We start from the raw sequence: 18,709 nt of genomic DNA, 5'->3' as shown, positions 1-18,709 counted from the left end.
CAGGGAGGGAAAGAAGAAGATAGGAAAAGCAAGTTACAAAGCGCAAAGAAGGCAGCACAAACAGAACAATGCTTTCCTCACTAAACCAAGGCTGAGCCAAAAGCATTATCAGGAAAGTCTGTGAACCTAAATTTTAGTAAATTAAACTCCGCCATATTGTAGCATAAGGGACTGTGAGATGGGGATTAAACCGAGACTGGGATTATATTGATCAATAGATGAAGATGAGATGAACGAAACTGACTTGTAACTCTTAGCCGCTTCCCTATCATGAACTGCTCTGGTTTCTAAAACCACTATCCCTTCTAACAAAGAAAATATTCACCACTACAGCAGTCAAGCTTCTTGAAAAATTTTAATAAGACAGATGTCTCCATAATACAGGTAAATAGTACATCACAGATTACATGTTTATAAGCAAGCTGAATTAGTCTTTTCGTAACTGGACAATTTCCTCTTTAATTCCATCTTTTGTGACAATGCAAATCTTAAGCGCATCCCCAGTGTACACATCTCTCTCAGCAGCAGAAATAAAGACATCTTTAACCAGCTGCAAAGCCTTTTCCAGGGTCAGGGGTAGGTGTTCCACATTTTGCATGTTCTTGAAGCCAATCTAAGAAAAGATGAAAATGCGTTTTAAGGGAAGTATGATCCATCTAGCATGAAAGCTGCTTCAGTCTCCACTAGACTGAGCAGATTTAGACAACTTCAAAAGTAGAAATGGTTGGTCTGTTTTAGAAACCCAAAGCTGGTAAACGTATCCCTCAACACAGTTCACAGCTGCATGATCAGCATCAGAACTCTGCCACTCCTGATACTCTTACAAAAGTAACTAGAGGCAGATTAAGCATACAGCCAGTATTGCTCCTCCCGCCCATTCAGCATCTACAAGATCACAATGAACATTCAGAACTGAACCCACCTAATTCTTCAGACACTGCTCACTGGGTTAGCAGTATCAGAACTGCACCCAAGCCTTTTATCTGGTCATTGATAGCTGGGAACATTTCTTAAAAGCAAATATTCATCAACATACCTAAAGTTCAAAAATAACAGACTGGAGGATAACCGGTCCTATTAAACTGCGTATCCTAGCTGACAAACTCAAGTGTCCAACTTAAGCACCAGAACAGGAAAAGAAAGGGAAGAGTCACTTACTTTGCCTCAAACTCGTTAAGTAAGAAAAAGTTACTATGACAACTTTAATTCCACAGAAGATACTTAATTTTTCTCAGTCAATGAAATTCAAAACTAATTCAAAGCTGAGAATCTGGAGTTCTTTAAATAATAACAATTAATAATAATAATAATCATCCTTTCTCAGCTAATAAGAACTATAAGAACACTAAATTTGTGTTGGTATCAGGCTCAACTAAGTACCAACACCAATGTCAGCAAGTAAAATAAGTAAAACAAGCTTTGGTATTTCTCTCACTCAACAATTACCAGCTGCAATTAACTGTTAAAATATTCAAGTATTTTAGACAGAACTTTCTATCATCAGTTTTGTGTAAGAACATACTTAGATAACTGTGTCCAAGTTGTACAAAACTTAAGACTTCTAAATAAGTGTATGTTAAGTGATAAAATCTGTTATATACACCTATGAATTCTATCTTCATAAATCAGTATTATTTCATGCTAAGTAACAGGCATACTTATACTGTAAGATAGGAAAAAAACAAAACAACAACCAAATCAAACACACACCACCTCCCAAAACAAACCCAAACAACAAAAACCCAAACAAACAAACAAACAAAAACAAACAGAAAAAAAACTGAACAGCTTGAACAGCTTCTATGGGAAACATAAATCCCCAATTAAAATATTTACCTGTATGTTAAACACACAGCCCACTGTTTGCAACCTATTAGAAACCTGAACAGATTCTAAAGCAAAACTTCGATTTCTGCTGAGAAGGTGAAGCCCCAAAATTTATAAATGTATGGAGATTAACAGGTCCTACCTGCAACACATTTAAAGCTTTTCCCAAAAGTAATATCCCCCAGAATTAAAGCTACATTTGAGTGTCACAACTGCTTACTGAAATAATGAAAGGGGTGGGGGGCAAGAGAACTATTTTACCTGGTTATCCAGCAAGGGTTGCAGCATTGCACTTGCTGATCCAGCTGCTTTGAAAGAATCTCTCTCATATGAGCCCACTGGATCAAAGCTATATACTGCTCCCTTCCCTGGAAAAAAAAAAATTAATCACAATCCAAACATGTTCTCCATAAGCAGTTTCTCGAGTACTGCAGATCTCATCGACCTTCAACCAAAGAACACTACAGTATGTCCAGACTGCTTTCTATAGTAGGCTCACTATGGTTTTGGCCTGGTACTACATGCAAGGTTATTTTCAACATTTAAATCACAGCCATGCTCTAACAGACGTTTTCTACAGTACTTACTACAGAAAAAGTGCTGAATAATCAAAGCAGGAAAATATGCTAGAGCACAGGGCTGCAAAAAGGGCTCTGCTGGTTCTAAAGCGAACACAGAGGCAGTTTAGCCATCTATACTATTTAGCCATTTAACTATACATGTCTTGAATTACCTCCAGAGAGCACGCTCGGATACCTCTGCACTGCCTTCCCAGAACCCGGGATGATGCTTTGGTCTCTTATACACTCACCTCTGGAGTCAGGCCAAGTTGTACAAAGTTTATTAGCTTGTGCTGACATGAGAGATGCAGATGCACTGCAGCTCTGAAGCATTAGGGTTTGATGAGGACATGCTAGTCAAAATACAGTACCTGGCCAAGCTCAGCTTTTCTATTCAGATGAGCTGCACCCTATCTAATAAACTGGCCAGTGCACTTGGCAGCACAGCACAGGTGGCTGCACAGCCCTGAGAAAGCTAGCAGAGATCCAGAACGTAACTAAATCAAAACAGTTTTGCTAGACCCAAATTAAGCCCATGCACGCAAATCTGCACTCTGATTCTTATCAATTGCTCCAGCACCCTCATGATCTGAAATTTACCATTACACAGTACAGACTAATCCCTTTCCAGACTACATATCATAGACATGTCTTAGCAAGACTAGGAAAGCAGTGCAACTTAGTAGCAACAACAAACTGTGGGGAATGGCAGAAATTGTGCAAACAAGACCACCTCTGAGCTCCTGCTCAAATCCAGAGACCAGAGTATTTTAGCAATTCAAACAAATCATTGGCCAAGAGCCCAGTAAGCCCCACAATATCTGTATGTTAAACTACAGCTTCCACATAAAAGTCATGATTTCATTAAAGGTTAGTTAACATTTAAAGACATCTTTGTAGAAACACATCTCTGGAGTAAATCTTCATATTTAGTAGCTTCTACCACACTCAGAGGCCTGAGTAAGATATATACAATTTTACTACTAGCATCTCCTTTGAAGACATAATTAAGAAATCCAGAAGCTGCTATACTGTTCCAGTCTACAGTAAAGTATGAGAGATTAACAAACTTCAACTGTTATCAAATAATAACATAATTTTTAGACTTTCAGACCTTCAGAAAGGGAAGATCCAGTTAGCAGCAGAAATCAGGTAACAAGTCACATGCATAACTTGGATTTGACCCAAGTACTGTAATGCCTAAAGGCAGGTGTTAGGAATAGGACCATAAACTTTGTTATTCCATCAGTACACCACCCAAGATGTAAAAGAATAGCTATTCACCCACAGGAATTTAGCCCCTTTTTCTTGTTTTGTAATTAAAGTCCTACCTTCTTCATCAAGTCCACCAATTATGTTGTAAACATAGTAAGGGAAGAAACGCCGAGAATACAGAATTGTAGACAGCATTGCTGCAATAGCTCCAGTAGTCATAGTCTTGTTATTGGAATGCTTGTACATCTGCAAGTGGGATGGCATGTTCAAGAAGAAAGTCAAACATTAAATCAAAATCACATTTCTGCAACCTCACTACAGAAAAGTCTTATGCTACGCAAGATTATTAACTAGCATGATGACTGAAAACACACCGGCTTTCTTACAAGCCCCAAATTAACATTTCTCCAAAGTTTTGCAAAGAATATATGTTGCCTCATTAACACTTTCCTCTCCACATCTCCCAGTCTTTCGATTTGTGATGTTACACTTGGGAAGAATACAGCATCTACTTTCCCTGCCTGATCTTTCACCAGAACACAGTTGTGACACAGACACTTGAAGAAAATCAACAAAACTTGTACTTTAAAACATACCATACTATTGGTCTCAAATGTGATAATAACAATGTAAATTCTAAAACCAGTAAGATAGATAGTTACCTACCTTTAATCTTGCTTCAATGATTTTAGTGAGGGTAAGGCAGTCACCATGGAAACCAGTGCATCCAATGACCGTTTTGTCTGTTCTATAAAAGGCAAAATTTTGTTGTGATTTTAGATTTAGTATGAACCATGCCACTTACTTACACAGTAGATTGCTATGAATACATCAAATGTACTTTCAGGTTCTCTAATGCTATCAAAAGCAGTTGTCTAAAATGTAGTAGTAACAAATACTTTGTTTATGAAAGGTAACTGCAACCTACATCTTGGACAGGATTTGTTAAGTGCAGGACTTCACCGATGTCTATGGATGCTGTAGGTATTTTTTTTGTGACACCAAACAGAAGTTACCTGATTGCGGCTGCATTACAGAAGGTCAGTTCATTGCTCAGTTTCCAAATGTTGCATGAATGTTAACTACAGGAGTGCATGTTTGTAATTTAATTTCTAGTAAATTGGTGAGTCTACAAACATTCACACACTTGTAGACTAACACAAAGCAGTTATTCAAAAACAGTTTAAATTGAAATGTTCTCTCAGTCTGTCACTAGAATTACACAAAGCCATCATGTGCAGTATACAGACTGTACTGCAGTAATGTCCATCTGGACAGAATCAGAGGCAAAGATACAGTAAGGAGTTAGCCAGGAGAAATATAAGTTCACATGATCTTGTATCATCAATAAAAAACAAAATACAAACATAACCAAAAAGTATTTACACAGCTGATGGCAGCCTAGGTAAGCACCTGCTACAGTCAAAAGAATGTAAACAACATTATTTTTAACTATGTGGATGCTATCTAGGTGGGCTGAGATAAACACAGAATGAGCATAAAAAGTTCAACAATGGAACTACTGACAGGTTTACCTCTCCTAAAACAAACACCTCTTCAAAGTGCCAGATGGTTGACTAGAGGCACAGCACAACTGGCAGCAGTGGGCACATTTGTGTACCAACACCAGCTGTCCTGATGAAGCAGAATGAGTTACCACAGTATGAAGTTTTGCTACAGTTAAGACAAAAGTACTTCTGTATAACCAGAGCGAATAGACAAATAAATACCAACCAAACAAGAAACCTACTAAGCTTATGTGCTTAGCATCGTGCTAAATACCGTGTATCATGCTAAAAATATTGTGTTATCAACTAACTTCAACAGCATGAAACAAGAAATCTGGCTGTGTTTACAACATCACATCTTGCATTACAGCAAGAGCACCCATAACTCCAAAATCAATTTCCTACCATTTTTTTCCTGAAAATTCTGCTTAAAGAAAGCAACAGATCATTCCCGGCAGGTGACATGCTCAACACTACAGCTCTTTCTCCATGTTTCAATTCTTACAAGATGTGGACTTACAGTCTGTAGCATTTTGGACTGTCCCGGCAGTGAATTGCATAACCTTCACTCAGTCGTGTGTCAGAGGCAACTATAGAAAAGTCTTCTCCAGCAATCGCCAGCACAGTCCTTGAAGAAGGATATTCATATAATCATGACTTTTAGCACAAATATTTTCTTAGTCACCAGAGGAATATACTATATAGTAGTTCCATACACAGACTCACATTTCGTCATACATCTTAAATTCCTTGCTTGTTTCCCACTAAGCACATCCCCACACATGACTCAAGACTGGAGAAAGAAAATACTAGACACTGAAAAAATATATGTATGTGATTCTCTACTTGAACTAAATGCATGGAAACTTGATAAAAGAGAGTTTTCTATACAGTGCAAGAAACAGACTCTGTGGACGAGTAATTTTAGATGCTTGCTAGTGAAAGATGTACCCTTCTAAAACAGTTTGCCTCTCCAAGCAAAAACACTCTAATCAAGTAGTGAACATCAATATCATTACATTTATCATCACTTTTTAAATCTGATGTTATTTATTTCCAAATAACTCATTTTGCTATTGCCACATGTGTGCTACCATTAAGTAACACAGATGCTCTAAAGGACAATTAGGCATTAGAAAAAAAAAGAAATTAAAAAAATCTAAATAACACTATCCTGGCCAGATCCTGTCACCAACTCATTGCAAGTGCCTGTAAAACATCACCTACCTTTAACAGCTACAACAAGGTAGTTTTCAACCCAGTTGCAGGTTTAAAGGCTGGTAATACCACCAGTGCATGTGTTTCCTGAGCCACTTACAAACAACCCTATGGGGAACGGAAGGTGCTTATTTTAGCCCACAGAAGTTCAGGAAGCCATAGGGCTCGAACGTGCCCAAGAGCTGCAAAAACTCGCAGGACGGTCTCCCCAGGGCAAGGGCGAGACCAGCTCTCCCCGGCACTACCCCTCCTTCTCTACCAAGAGGCGCTCGTAAGGGGAGACAAAAGACGCAGGAGAGAAGCAAGAGCAAGACAAGGAAGACCAGGTCTACCGCCACCCTCCTCAGGGCCCCTTCCCCCGGGAAAAAAAAGTGCCCCAGCCCGCTTCACCCCCCGCCTGCGGCTCCTCACCCTCCGTTAAAGGTGTAGGGCGAAAAGCGATGCTGCACGGGCGCGCCGAGCTCGTAAGCCCTCTCAGGTCTGAAGTCCTCATAACCAACAGTAGACAACATCCCGCCGCCGCTCGCTGCTGTCTCACGGCAAAATGGCGGCACCGGAAGCGGAAGTGGTGACACACCGCTCTAGGTTAGCAGCGGCGGCCACCTCTCGTCTGCTCTGGAGGACACACAGAGGGAGCAGGGGGGCTCCCTGCCGCCGGGCGGCTTAAGGGGGCCGCGTGGGCCGGGTCCCACACAGCCTCTCCTGGGTAGGGTTATCGCCTGGTCCAAGCGCTGTCAGCCCTCGTCTTTCGAGTGCCTAGTCACGGAGGTGACAACAGTTGTGGTGAGGTGTTCAAGGAGCCTCGTGTGTTTGGGCAGATGAGGAGCAGCGTGGCTCCTGTGCTGGAAGCAGGGGAGCGCCTTGAGAAACACTGTGGAGAACAAGGGTCAGAAAGCACAGGAGGTCCGTGAGGAGGCCTATGGGCGCGGTGCCAGGCACCATGACACCGACGGAAACAAGCAGGAAGGGCTTAAAAGCTCCAAATGGTGCCGAGGGAGCAGAGAGAGATGCGTGCGGTCCTCCTCTGGAGGAGAAGCGTATCCCCCTGCCCGGGAGGAAGAGCTGCTGTTGCTGAAGTCTCCATGGCAGCAGTGCACAGCGAGCAGTGGCGCCGCAAGGTGCGCGACTGCGGCAGAGAGCAAGGGGCAGCGATCTGTACAGCTAGAAAATGGGGCACACCCTTCCAGCGCAGGAGCCTGTGGTCAGGCCTGGTACCGGAGCCGCGAGGGGGAACGACAGCCCAGCCCTGCCCTCCCCTGCCCGGCCAAGGAAAGGCGCCAGCCAGCCCCGCTCCCCCGTCCCCAGCACATGCCCCCCCCCTCTCCCTCACTGAAGATGGCGGCGGGTAAGGCGGTGGTGGCGCTCGGAGGAAGTGACGCGCTCGACACGCGCCGACGGCAGCTCGTGTCCCGCGGGCGCTGTGCGGCGGCGGCGACAGGGTGGCGCCGGGAGCGGCAGGTACTAGACCGCGGCGCGCCTGCCTCTCCCTTGGCCGCCGCTCGTCCCGCTGGCGGGGGTAGAAGACGACGGGTGCCAGGGCCACTGGGCCGGGCCTGGAGGGTGGGGGCCGCTGCGCCGGGCCGGGCTTGGTCTGCATCTCCCCGCCGGCGCCGCGGCCCTCCCCGCCGGCCTGCGCCCCTCCCCGCCGGCCTGCGCCGCGAGGGGCGGCGCGGGAAGCGGTGAGGGACCTGCTCCCGCTCGCGGGACTCCGGCGCGTCTCGGGGTCAACGGCGGCCGTTGGTGCCGGGTGCTGGGTGGCCGCGGGCGTCTACGCAACTGCAACGGTCACCGCTGCCCCGTGTGAGGGTGTGCAGGCAGGCCGGGGGTCGTGGCGGTGGCGCGGCTCTGCTGGCGGGGGTCTGCGCGCTGCTGGGGCCGGTGTGAGGGCGGGCGGGGACCTGGACGGCGCAGAGAGGCGGGAAGGGTGACCTCACCCCGAAATTGGCTCTTGCCGAGCGCTGCTGGGTGTTACGGGAGAGCTCCTGGAAACGGGGTCGGAGGTAGGGGCCGGGCCTTCTCTGGGGTCTCTTGCCCCTGGACTCTGTTCCCCTGACAAACACCACCTCCAGCTCTTGTAGTGGATCTGTGAGCGAGGCGCGGTTAGATGGTTACAAGATGGAGCTCTTTGTAGGTAGTGTCCTGGCTGCGGGTTCTGGCATGCCTGGTATCTAGACTTACTACTAAACAGCCGGGTTGTCGAGGAGTTTATTTTAACAGGGTGATGTTCAGGCTTCTGTTTACTCCTGCTCTAGGTTATAAAATCTGGATGCTCTGTTTGATACCTTTGGTGAGGGTAAAGATGATAATATCATGTTATGATGGGGTAGAAAGCACGGTTTTCAGCTGCAGTATATTAATGTAGTTCTGAGCTCTCACACCTCACCAAAAAAAGAGAAAGTGTAGGCTTTCTTCAAATTTTGAGGTGGTCTATCTCTGGCCTAATAATGACCATGACTATTTCTGGGCAATAGGTCTAGTTAAGAAAACTGTAAATTGATGGAAAAATATTTTATTTCAAGGTGTAGCATTTAAATTCTTCACTTGTGTTGTTCATTTCTGTAACACAGCAATAGAGGTATAGTTAAAAAGTGATAAAAAAATCGTGTACATTTCACTTGTGTGCCTGAAATTGGCTTTCACATATTTTTTCTTCATAAAGTGCATGTCATTATTGTTTGAAAGCTGTTAGTGCTTTATCTTATGGAAGTGGATGGAAGAGGGTTTCCTAGTTTGGATTTGATCTGTGATGCTTTTCCTATGGAAGAAAACATATTTCTGTTTTGTAAGCCCGAGCCTTAAAATTGCTGGGAAGAGACTTCCAAGCAATGTGTCAGTAAGCTTGTTGGTTCATAGTCGGGGGAACTAAATTCTAAAAACATCAGTGCTTTTCTGGCTAAAGCAAATCTTGGACAAGAACGGGCATTAACAGCTTGAGTTGTTTGCGGAGGAGGGTTCAGTTAGACAGAGGCCTGCTCATGTGTCAGGGATTTCAGCAGAAGCACACTGCAAAGTTGCTATAGAATGTGCCCGAAAAACGTTATATTTATGGATCGTGCTTGTGCGTGTGCATGTGTAAATGTTCTTATACGTATTTGTACGTGGGTGTCTCTTTTGTAACTTGGCAGCTGATAGTTTCTTTGGTTTTGTGTTTAGACATTATACTCAAAATACTACTTTTTCCCTTTTCAGGCTTTAATTGGTATCCTAGACTCATAACACACATTTCTCTGGAGCTCATGTCTTCCTAACATTTTCAGCTTGGCCTAAAAAGCTACTTTGCTGGAATGTTTTAAAGGGCTAAAAACCCTCTAGGATTTGAAGTTAATTTAAACTAATTGAAGAAGATACTTCTGGACATACCAAAGAATAACTGGAATAATGGATCAGAATAACAGCTTGCCACCCTACGCTCAAGGCTTAGCCTCCCCTCAGGTAAAAACGAGTGATTTAATACATAACTATCATCTGAATTTCTTTGTGAAAGTGTTTTCTGTTTCTTGCATGTAATTTCACATTTTTTTTGTTTGCACATCTGAAAAGTTGTACCAGGTATTGAGTAATATTAGTATAAAGCAGAATTTTGAACCCATCGGTTTGTATGTCCAGAGGTGTAAGTAACGTGAAGTATATAGGGTTCTTTTGAGTTGAAACATGACTGACAAGTTGGAAAGAATAATTTAATTTTGGTGGTTGTTCTTTAAATTAACATACATAATGGAGTGACACTGTGCTATGAATGCATTTGATAGGATGGGCACAGTCTTTGTTGTAATAATCGTGAGTTAAATTGTGGGTCAGAGTTGAAGCATGATGGCAAGGTAGTGTGAGAAGCATGTTGCATCACTAACTTGAGATGAACAATGCTAGAACTGACAGATCCCTAGAAATAACGTTATTCTATAAAAGAACTGCATTTCAGGAACTTTCTGGTTTTAGCTAGTTACTACTACATGCCTCAGGTTTGATGTGAGTAACTTGCATTGGTTTATTTTTAGACTCCTCCTGAAAACTTTTTTTTTTCTTAAAACCAACATGGTGTCAACAGGATCTGTTGTTTTTGTTTCGTGCTTCTGTAGGGTGCAATGACTCCAGGACTTCCAATTTTTAGCCCAATGATGCCATATGGCACAGGACTGACACCACAGCCTGTCCAGAGCACCAATAGTCTGTCTATTCTAGAGGAACAGCAGCGGCAGCAGCAGCAGCAGCAGCAACAGGCAGCGCAGCAATCTACATCACAGCAAGCAACACAGGGAACATCTGGTCAAACTCCTCAGCTCTTCCACTCACAGACTCTTACCACAGCCCCTTTGCCGGGAACCACACCTCTCTACCCCTCTCCAATGACTCCAATGACTCCAATAACTCCTGCAACACCAGCATCTGAGAGCTCTGGAATAGTGCCACAACTACAGTGAGTGCCCTGTGTGTTAGTGCAGCATGTTCTTTCTCAGATAGCCCTTTAAAGGCTTGGGACCAAAGCCACATCAGGAACTGGGTGCTGCATCTCGGTGGGAAGGGAGTCCTGAGAATTTATGTGACTCCTCTATCAATATGAGTAATTTTTTGCTTTTTTTTTAGCTTAGCTTTATTACTAAACCACTTAGTAATATAAACCGTTTCTTAGTGATTTGTCAACATGCATCTTTTAAGCATATCAGTGGAGGATGTTGTCTGTGTCTTCATTTAGCACAATTGTAGCTTTCAACTCCTCTGTGCACCTTAGGAGTTCATTATGCTTTAGCTATGAAATAGTCTGGGTTGATAATCTGGTATTTCAAAATATTCATACTTGGAAACATTCTCATTTGTACTTTACTGGATACTTGCAACATGTTCACAGAAAAGCAAATAGTTCCACTTCACTGTGCATAGAACTTTGTTAGTGAAATATTGAAGCAGAAGACAGGAACTGTCACAGCTGAAAGTAATTGGAAGGGTAGAGGGGAATAAACCAGTCACTAGTCTAGGAGCTAGAGCTGAGTTGTACTTAATGCTCTATGTCCCCTTTTCTAGTTCATGGCTATAGCTGAGCTTGTAATGAGAGGGGAAAAAGCTAGAACTAATTCTGGGTTTAAGTGTGAAAGTACTTTTACTGGACTTTAGTTTAAAGAGACTTCTACAGTTATTTATGCAAGGCCCAAAGAGAAGTGGTTGATAATGTGAATTTGTCACTGAAAGAATAGTTCCTCATATTTATTTTTTCCCCATTAAAGACCTTTATATCTTAGGGTTTTCCTAGAAAACAAGTTCCCAGTTAAATTTTGCATCTAGGAGCTTCTGTTAAACTTTCTAGAGACCTCCTACCCTATTGCCTAGCAATGGGCATACTTCCCAGGTTGTTACCACTTAGTCATGCAACCCTTCTTCCCATACCAAGGAAAGTTCCAGACTGTACTATTGCTACCTTACCTTCTCCTGTCTCCAGTCACTTCCCTGATTGTGGTGGGGGCCCTTAACATCAAGAATTCTTCCTGCTAAACTCAAATAGAGATTCTTCTCATGAGACACTCTTCATAATAGCTGGCAGATTATGAGGAATCAGCAGTCATGCCTTAGGAGCTACTGCCCTACAAAAGAAGGTTCCTGAGCCAAAACACTGTTCAGTACTGCTGTCAGTAGGAAGGATGTCATTCAGACCCACTTGGAGAAACAAATAAAAAATAGATATCTATCTGTAAGAATCAAGCTTGGTTAAAAATGAAGAAGACACATTAATTCTTTACTGTATTTTTAATGTATTTCTCTGAACTGTCTTCAGGAATATTGTGTCCACAGTGAATCTTGGTTGCAAACTTGACCTAAAAACTATTGCTCTTCGTGCCCGAAATGCTGAATATAATCCCAAGGTAAGAGAAAGGTATTTATCTTATAAAACCTATGTCAAAGGTACAGGTTGTGGGTGTACTTTGCTGTAATAGATGGAAGAACCTTCCTGCTGTAGGTGCATTTTTGTACTATAGTTAAAAAAGAAATCTGTCACAGACTTACAATATTCTGTCAAACTGGTAAAAAACATTTTAATACTGGTGTGGCTGTGTGTTACACCACGTTGTAATTTGGTAGATTTAGACAGAACACAGCACACATTTCGGAAGAACCTAACCAACAGTGTCATACACTGGCCAGATTGCTTGTTGAGCTGGCCTCTGCCACTGTTCATCTGGACATGTTTGTTTTGTGGTGCTCAGAAGATTCCTTTTTCATATTACTGTAAAATGTCTGATGATGAAGTCTTGTTTCCTGTCTCCCAGCAAGGAGAAAGGAAGGAAGAATTCAGCTCCTGGGCTCCTGTCAGGGCCATGGTTGTGGCTTCTTCCACTGAGCTGCTCCCCTGGAATTTCTGTGGTCCCAACACGCTCGCTTATGTTTTACAGTCTCACTTCCCCTCTGAGCTCTGTGCCTTTGTGTTTTCCCCCTGTACTCATGGCACCTCCTTACTTCTGATGGCTAGGTTTGGTGGAACGGCAAAATTCAGTTGTTGGGGTTTTTTTGTTTGCTGACTACTAAGTTGCCTGCTGATTCTAAAGAGTAGTTTGTTAAACAGAGGGATTTTTCTGTCTTTGAAAACTGAGCAACAGCAGAGGACCTGGAGTGTTGATTCAAGAAAATTAAGTCACTTAATTTTTCTTTTGGGTGGCTCCTCTTTGCAACCATGGTAGTTGGACACTATTTCTGATAAAAGTTTAGATGCTGTGTATGGAATTGAATTGACTCTTCTTGGGAAGGCTTTGGTTTTCCTCAGCTGTGGGTGGATGGCTTTGTTTTAGTATTTTGGATTTTGCTGCAGTTTATCTAAACTCAACTCTGAAAGATTAAAGCATGTGGGCAGGCATATGTGGTAAATTAACTGTTACTGTAAGTTTGTATCAGCAATACTGTTGGATAATTGCATGTAAGATATTAGCACAGCAAAAAATCTGAACATGCCATGGTAATTTAAGGTAGGGGTAGGTGGCTATAAAACTTGTAGGCTAGAATAACCAATACAAAATGCTGTTTTCCACAGCAGAGAGACAGAAGGGTTATGTAACATGCTCTTGACATTCAGTCAGTACATTCATCTATCAAAGAAGATGTTGCTTGGCTGTATTATTTCAGCCATATTTTGACAAATGTGCTGGTAGGTAACCCACGCTACCACCTTGGTTGTGTCAGCAGAACAGCTTACGGGGCTGCATGGTGAGCTGGTCCAAGTTAAATATAACAGACAAACAGGGGTGTGTCCACATCAGTTTCCAGTATCTCTTGCTTCAAAGAGTTTAAGAATGTTTGGAAATGCAGGCAGAGATATTACAGCACTCGGAATAAACAGCTAGAGCTAACCAGGCTGCTGTGTTCTCCTGTGGTGGCTGAGGTGGCTTCTGTTTACACAGAACTTTGATCTCCAGCTTGTTCTGTTTGCTGGTATTTCACACTGGCCTTTTTTTTAAGACACAGAAACAAAATAGATCATAAAATATTTGCAGATAGTCTTCCATCCTGCTTATAACAGATCTGATTTCAGGAGATGTGGAGGAAATTTTGATTTATTTTTAAGATTGTCTCTATTGCTCTGTTGCAAATGTTAACATTATTTATATGTTGCATATACCTTAATGAGAGATGAGCTTAGTAAAATAGGAATGCAATAGTAAATATTCTTTGTGTCTGACTCTACCTCTCGTGTGTGTTTGAAGCTACTTATGATTTAAGCATTTCAAGTAAATTTTGAGTGATCCATAAGTATGTTTGAACTTAGTATTTCTTGGCAATGCAGTGTAACGTGCTACTTAGATTATGCAAATTTAGCTTTAATATAATGGTCACATCAGTGTATCACTAATAGTCTCAACACTCGCATTTCAGCGTTTTGCTGCTGTTATTATGAGAATAAGAGAGCCACGTACTACTGCACTTATATTCAGCTCTGGAAAAATGGTTTGCACAGGAGCAAAAAGGTATGTTTAGGCATTACAAGTAAACTAATTTAGGCTGTCTTTTCTCTTGTACCATGGTGCTTTAGAAATACTATCATTTGTATAAGTACTTGTATATATACAACAAAGTTGTGCAGGTGTGACTGAGCTTGCTTCCTAGCTATTTCAAATAGACTCATACACATTGCCAAACAAAATGTCCTTTCATGGCTGAAAGGGCTTCATGAAGGGGGAAATGGTAGTTCCATTTCTGAGGCTCTTTCATACAGTCTGATGAACTGGTTTGTGGAGGTTGTTGCATTCACTTCTTTGGCTTTGCAGTTATCAAATTTTTCTAGTTTAAAAATTGCAGTGATTCTGCAGTGGAACTGCGTCAGCTGTAGGGCTGGTGGCAGAAGAGTGATTTTTGTATTTGAATTGTTTAATTCATCACAGACCAACAGCTCCAAGTCTCTGCTCCATGTAGTCTGATCTCTTAACATTACCACTGAAGCATAAGAATTGAAAACTAAACATAAGCTTAACTCCAGTGGGCGGAACAGAAATACTGCTCTGAAGAAATCCGTTAGGAATGCAGAAACAATAAGCTAATGAGCAGAGATGAATTAATAGAGCTGTACAGGAAACACTTTCTCTGCCTGGTGATACTTGAATTTCAAGTTATCTTATTCTGTGTTAGAAACAACTATATCCTGAGCTGTTTACAAAACTGAAGCAAACTGAGTTCTGCAATAACACACTGTGTTAAACGCATATTTGAAAGCCTGGGATAAATGAAGAGGAGTGTTTTGGCAGTTCACAGATTCTTCTGGAAACGCATATTTTCTAGCAGTAGTAGTTCAAAGTTGTTCTACTTTGAATATTTAAGTAACAGTTTTCAAATCCCATTAGAAGACTGGATCAGTATTTTAAGAGTGTGAAATGTGTGGATTTATAATGCTGTTTTCTGCCTCAATGAACATTGACTGTCTGGACCCTAATACGAAAATCAGCATGCAAACCAGTGCCAGTTGTTAATTTTGGATGTAAAAATTTTGCATGTGATGCTCCCCTCCCCCTCAACACAGATTGGTTTTTTTCCCAGTTACATATTTGTGGTTTAATGGTATTTGCTTTGAGTAATACTTAACTGAGGAAATAATATGGTTATCCTTTTCTCACTTCAGTGAGGAGCAATCCAGACTGGCAGCAAGGAAGTATGCAAGAGTTGTTCAGAAACTGGGTTTTCCTGCAAAATTTTTGGATTTTAAGATTCAGAACATGGTGGGTAGCTGTGATGTGAAATTCCCCATCAGATTAGAAGGATTGGTACTCACACACCAGCAGTTCAGCAGGTAAAAAAAAAAGGCTTATCTTTCATTCTTGTTGCATATTGACTGTTTGAGAGTGGCACCTGCTCAGATTATTCCTTTACACCAGAGGGAAACCTGCATCTTTGTTTCTGTCACTGCTCTGCCTCAGGTTTAACTGAGGTTGCCCAGTAGGAACTCATCAACATGATCCCTGCTGTGTTCTCCCAGGTTTCAGTGAAGTCCCCATCTGCTCTGCCCATTCCTGCAGATGACAGACTGGAACATGTGTGTGCAAGCATGTCTGAACACTGTCACTCTTTTCTCTTACAGCTACGAGCCAGAATTGTTTCCTGGCTTAATCTACAGAATGATCAAGCCAAGAATTGTTCTGCTTATTTTTGTTTCTGGAAAAGTGGTTTTAACTGGTAAGAGAAGACATTATCTTACTCCAGTAGGTTAGACTGTATTACAGAGAACACACGATACCGAGAGATATATAGGTTATTTCCTTTTGAGGTGACAGTACTGAGAAAGAACAGATAGTACAGCATTCTGTGGATGAGAATGCACAAACCAAAAGATGCGTTTGGCTAAATTCATATAAACAGCAGTCATGAATCCTCATTAAGCATTCAAGTGCCCAAAAAACTGTTAAGAGTGCACATAGTGTTTCTGGCAAATCTGAAAATCCATTTCTCTAGGTTGGATGTTTATGATGGCACTCAGTGTTCTTTGACAGCTTGGCTGGAGTCTGCTGCCATTCTCCTTTGATATGGCAGCCAAAGAAGGAAAGATAGCCATGCTGTAGGGCCACCTCAACCTCAAGCACTCCACCTCCACCCTTCCTTTTCCCCTCATTCTGAATCTCACAATGGAGGAAGAAAACCCACAAGACTCTCAGGAAAAAGGAGCATGTCCCTGCAGTGTGGCCAGTGGCAGGCCTCTGCAGTGGTCTTCACAGCCAGATCTTGCTTCCCCAGGTTTCACAGTATCACAGTATGTTAGAGATTGGAAGGGACCTCGAAAGATCATCTAGTCCAATCCCCCTGCCGGAGCAGGAACACCTAGATAATGTTACACAGGAATGCGTCCAGGCGGGTTTTGAATGTCTCCAGGGAAGGAGACTCCACAACCTCCCTGGGCAGCCTGTTCCAGTGTTCCGTCACCCTCACTGAGAAGAAGTTTCACACTCTAAAAAAAAAAAAAAAAAGTTCCACCAGTGGAGTCTTTTTGCAGCAATGTCCTGTGGGCTGTGCTTTGTAGTTGGGTCTCCTGTGGAAGTTGTGCATGGAAGAATCCTGTTTGCAAATGTAGGATGCGCACAGAGATGCTAATGAAAGCTTTGCCATTTATCAGCATAAACAGTGAGAAGGATGGTATTACATGCTCTATATGTAATGTGTGTTACAAAGAAAGATCTAGTAAAACCAGGGACTTATGGATATGCATCAGTTTTATATAGAGTTGTGTACAAATAAACATTCTCAAAGCTAAAATTATTTGGTGAAAGATACAAGCTAACTTGGTTCCCCCTCTCTTTCTAGGTGCTAAAGTACGAGCAGAAATCTATGAAGCATTTGAAAACATCTATCCTATTTTAAAGGGATTCAGAAAGACAACGTAACAGTTTCTGCATCTTTCGGAGAAATCAGGGGTATATTTTACAAGGTATTGTGTATGGCACGGCAGTAACAAGAGATGGACTTCCACTGAAGCTGCAACACCAGGACTTGGACTATTTCCCAGTTAGTGCCTACTTTCCCTGATGCTCAAGGGGAACTGTATTCTTGATTATGTCTACTGAGTTACTGTGAGTTGCTTTACTGGGCTGTTCCTGGGGCAGTCCCTCCAAGTTTATTTATATTCTAGCTTTTAAATAGTTTTAATGCCAGTTCTATTAATAGGAAATCCATAAGTTGGTTTAAAGACAAATACGACTGTGTCACTCAGCGTGTAAACCACTTAAATTGCCATGTATATATGTTCTAACTTCCTTCCATAAGACATGGTTTTTATAATTTTAAGAACATAAGCTTTTAAATTTCTTCCAATTTTAAATTTCTTTGGTGCCAGACACATTCCCTTTATCCAGTATTAAGCAAGACAGAATAAATTTATTAATGAAAATGGCTCACTGTACATATTATATAATATATACCTTCCTTCTCTTTCCTCCTTCAGCTCCACATGTACAATAAACCCTGTTTATACAACTATGGGAACTGTCTTAATGAATTTTAAAATTACCCAGCTGGTAGAGTGAAATACATTGCAAACTGTTTCGGGGGATTTTTTTTATTTAATTTAACCTGGATCTTTCACTAGCACATACACTACTCCAAGTGACCTGTCATTTTGAGAGAGTCTTCACAATGCTCTGGCTTGCTTACCAGCAGTTACATCCTTGGCAAGGTCTAGCTTGAATATTTCTAATATGCTAAAGCAAGAGATGACTGATTGAAGAAGTGTGTGTTCCAGTATGTGTTGCCTTATCTTCAACACATGGGATTTATGCAAGTCTTAAATAGCTACACTTGACTGAATTGAACAAAAATGCCTGCTTAGCTTCCAGAATTTCTTTAAAATACTTTTGTATTTTACCAACTATGACAGCCTCACTATATTAGTGTTCCTGTACAATGTCAAAGACTAGTCAGTATGTACATGATCTTCTCTCTGAACTGTGCTTGAAGCTTATAGGCTGAGAACTAAAAATAAACTTTTTCTCCAGTAAATTTCCAGTAATAGTAACCTCCTTTCTATGACTTGCACATTCTTTCAACAGCTTTTACCTAAAACTAACCCAAATGTAACCATGGTCTCTTTGTTTACTAAGTTGGTGTTATATTCCAGACAAAATGAAGTTTTGGTTGGCTTTGCTACTGCTGCTTGCAAATCCTAGTGGACCATAATCCATAGTCTTCTAGAACTACTCCCCCCACAGCAGTGTACACAACTGTTTCTCCAGGTGTTTTAATAATTGGTTTCACAGATCTTACCAGAAAGGTGCTGTTTAATAATGTAGCTTTGCCAGGGTAAGTTCAAAATAGCCAAACCCTGTATCACCTCTAGTGCCACACTGTTGTGAGCTAGTGAATGTTACTAAGTGCTCTTGAACATAGCTGTCCATGCTTTTGCAGGAATGGTTTGGGCAGGATGAGGGAATACCT

General features: G+C 41.8%; 2 protein-coding genes across 5 annotated transcripts; one reads left to right on the top strand and one right to left on the bottom strand.

The window, feature by feature from the left end:
- Positions 1–336: 336 nt before the first annotated feature.
- Positions 337–6,912, bottom strand: PSMB1 (proteasome 20S subunit beta 1). The gene is made up of 6 exons (XM_061471328.1): positions 6,740–6,912; positions 5,631–5,738; positions 4,269–4,350; positions 3,719–3,848; positions 2,089–2,195; positions 337–613 (listed from the first exon to the last, which is right to left on the bottom strand). The coding sequence occupies exons 1-6, from the start codon at positions 6,838–6,840 to the stop codon at positions 428–430; spliced, it is 714 nt and encodes a 237-aa protein (XP_061327312.1). The 5' UTR covers positions 6,841–6,912; the 3' UTR covers positions 337–427.
- An 827-nt stretch (positions 6,913–7,739) lies between these two features.
- TBP (TATA-box binding protein) lies at positions 7,740–18,274 on the top strand. Of its 4 annotated transcripts, none has more exons than XM_061471343.1 (8): positions 7,740–7,786; positions 9,518–9,760; positions 10,405–10,742; positions 12,090–12,177; positions 14,177–14,268; positions 15,414–15,581; positions 15,870–15,964; positions 17,084–18,274. In XM_061471343.1, exons 2-8 carry the CDS (start codon positions 9,707–9,709, stop codon positions 17,161–17,163), a joined length of 915 nt encoding a protein of 304 aa, XP_061327327.1. In that variant the 5' UTR covers positions 7,740–7,786; positions 9,518–9,706; the 3' UTR covers positions 17,164–18,274. The 4 variants fall into 4 exon arrangements, with proteins under 4 accessions (XP_061327327.1, XP_061327329.1, XP_061327330.1 ...); XM_061471345.1 differs by lacking the exon at positions 7,740–7,786 and adding an exon at positions 8,211–8,328; XM_061471346.1 differs by lacking the exon at positions 7,740–7,786 and adding an exon at positions 8,333–8,455.
- The last annotated feature ends 435 nt before the right edge of the window (positions 18,275–18,709 follow it).

This window comes from Pezoporus flaviventris, unplaced genomic scaffold (assembly GCF_033815535.1).
Source record: "Pezoporus flaviventris isolate CSIRO_AGI_PZ_B2104156 unplaced genomic scaffold, CSIRO_AGI_Pfla_v1 ptg000066l, whole genome shotgun sequence".
Classification (NCBI taxonomy): Eukaryota; Metazoa; Chordata; class Aves; order Psittaciformes; family Psittacidae; genus Pezoporus; species Pezoporus flaviventris.
This window is presented reverse-complemented; position numbering and strand designations above follow the sequence as displayed.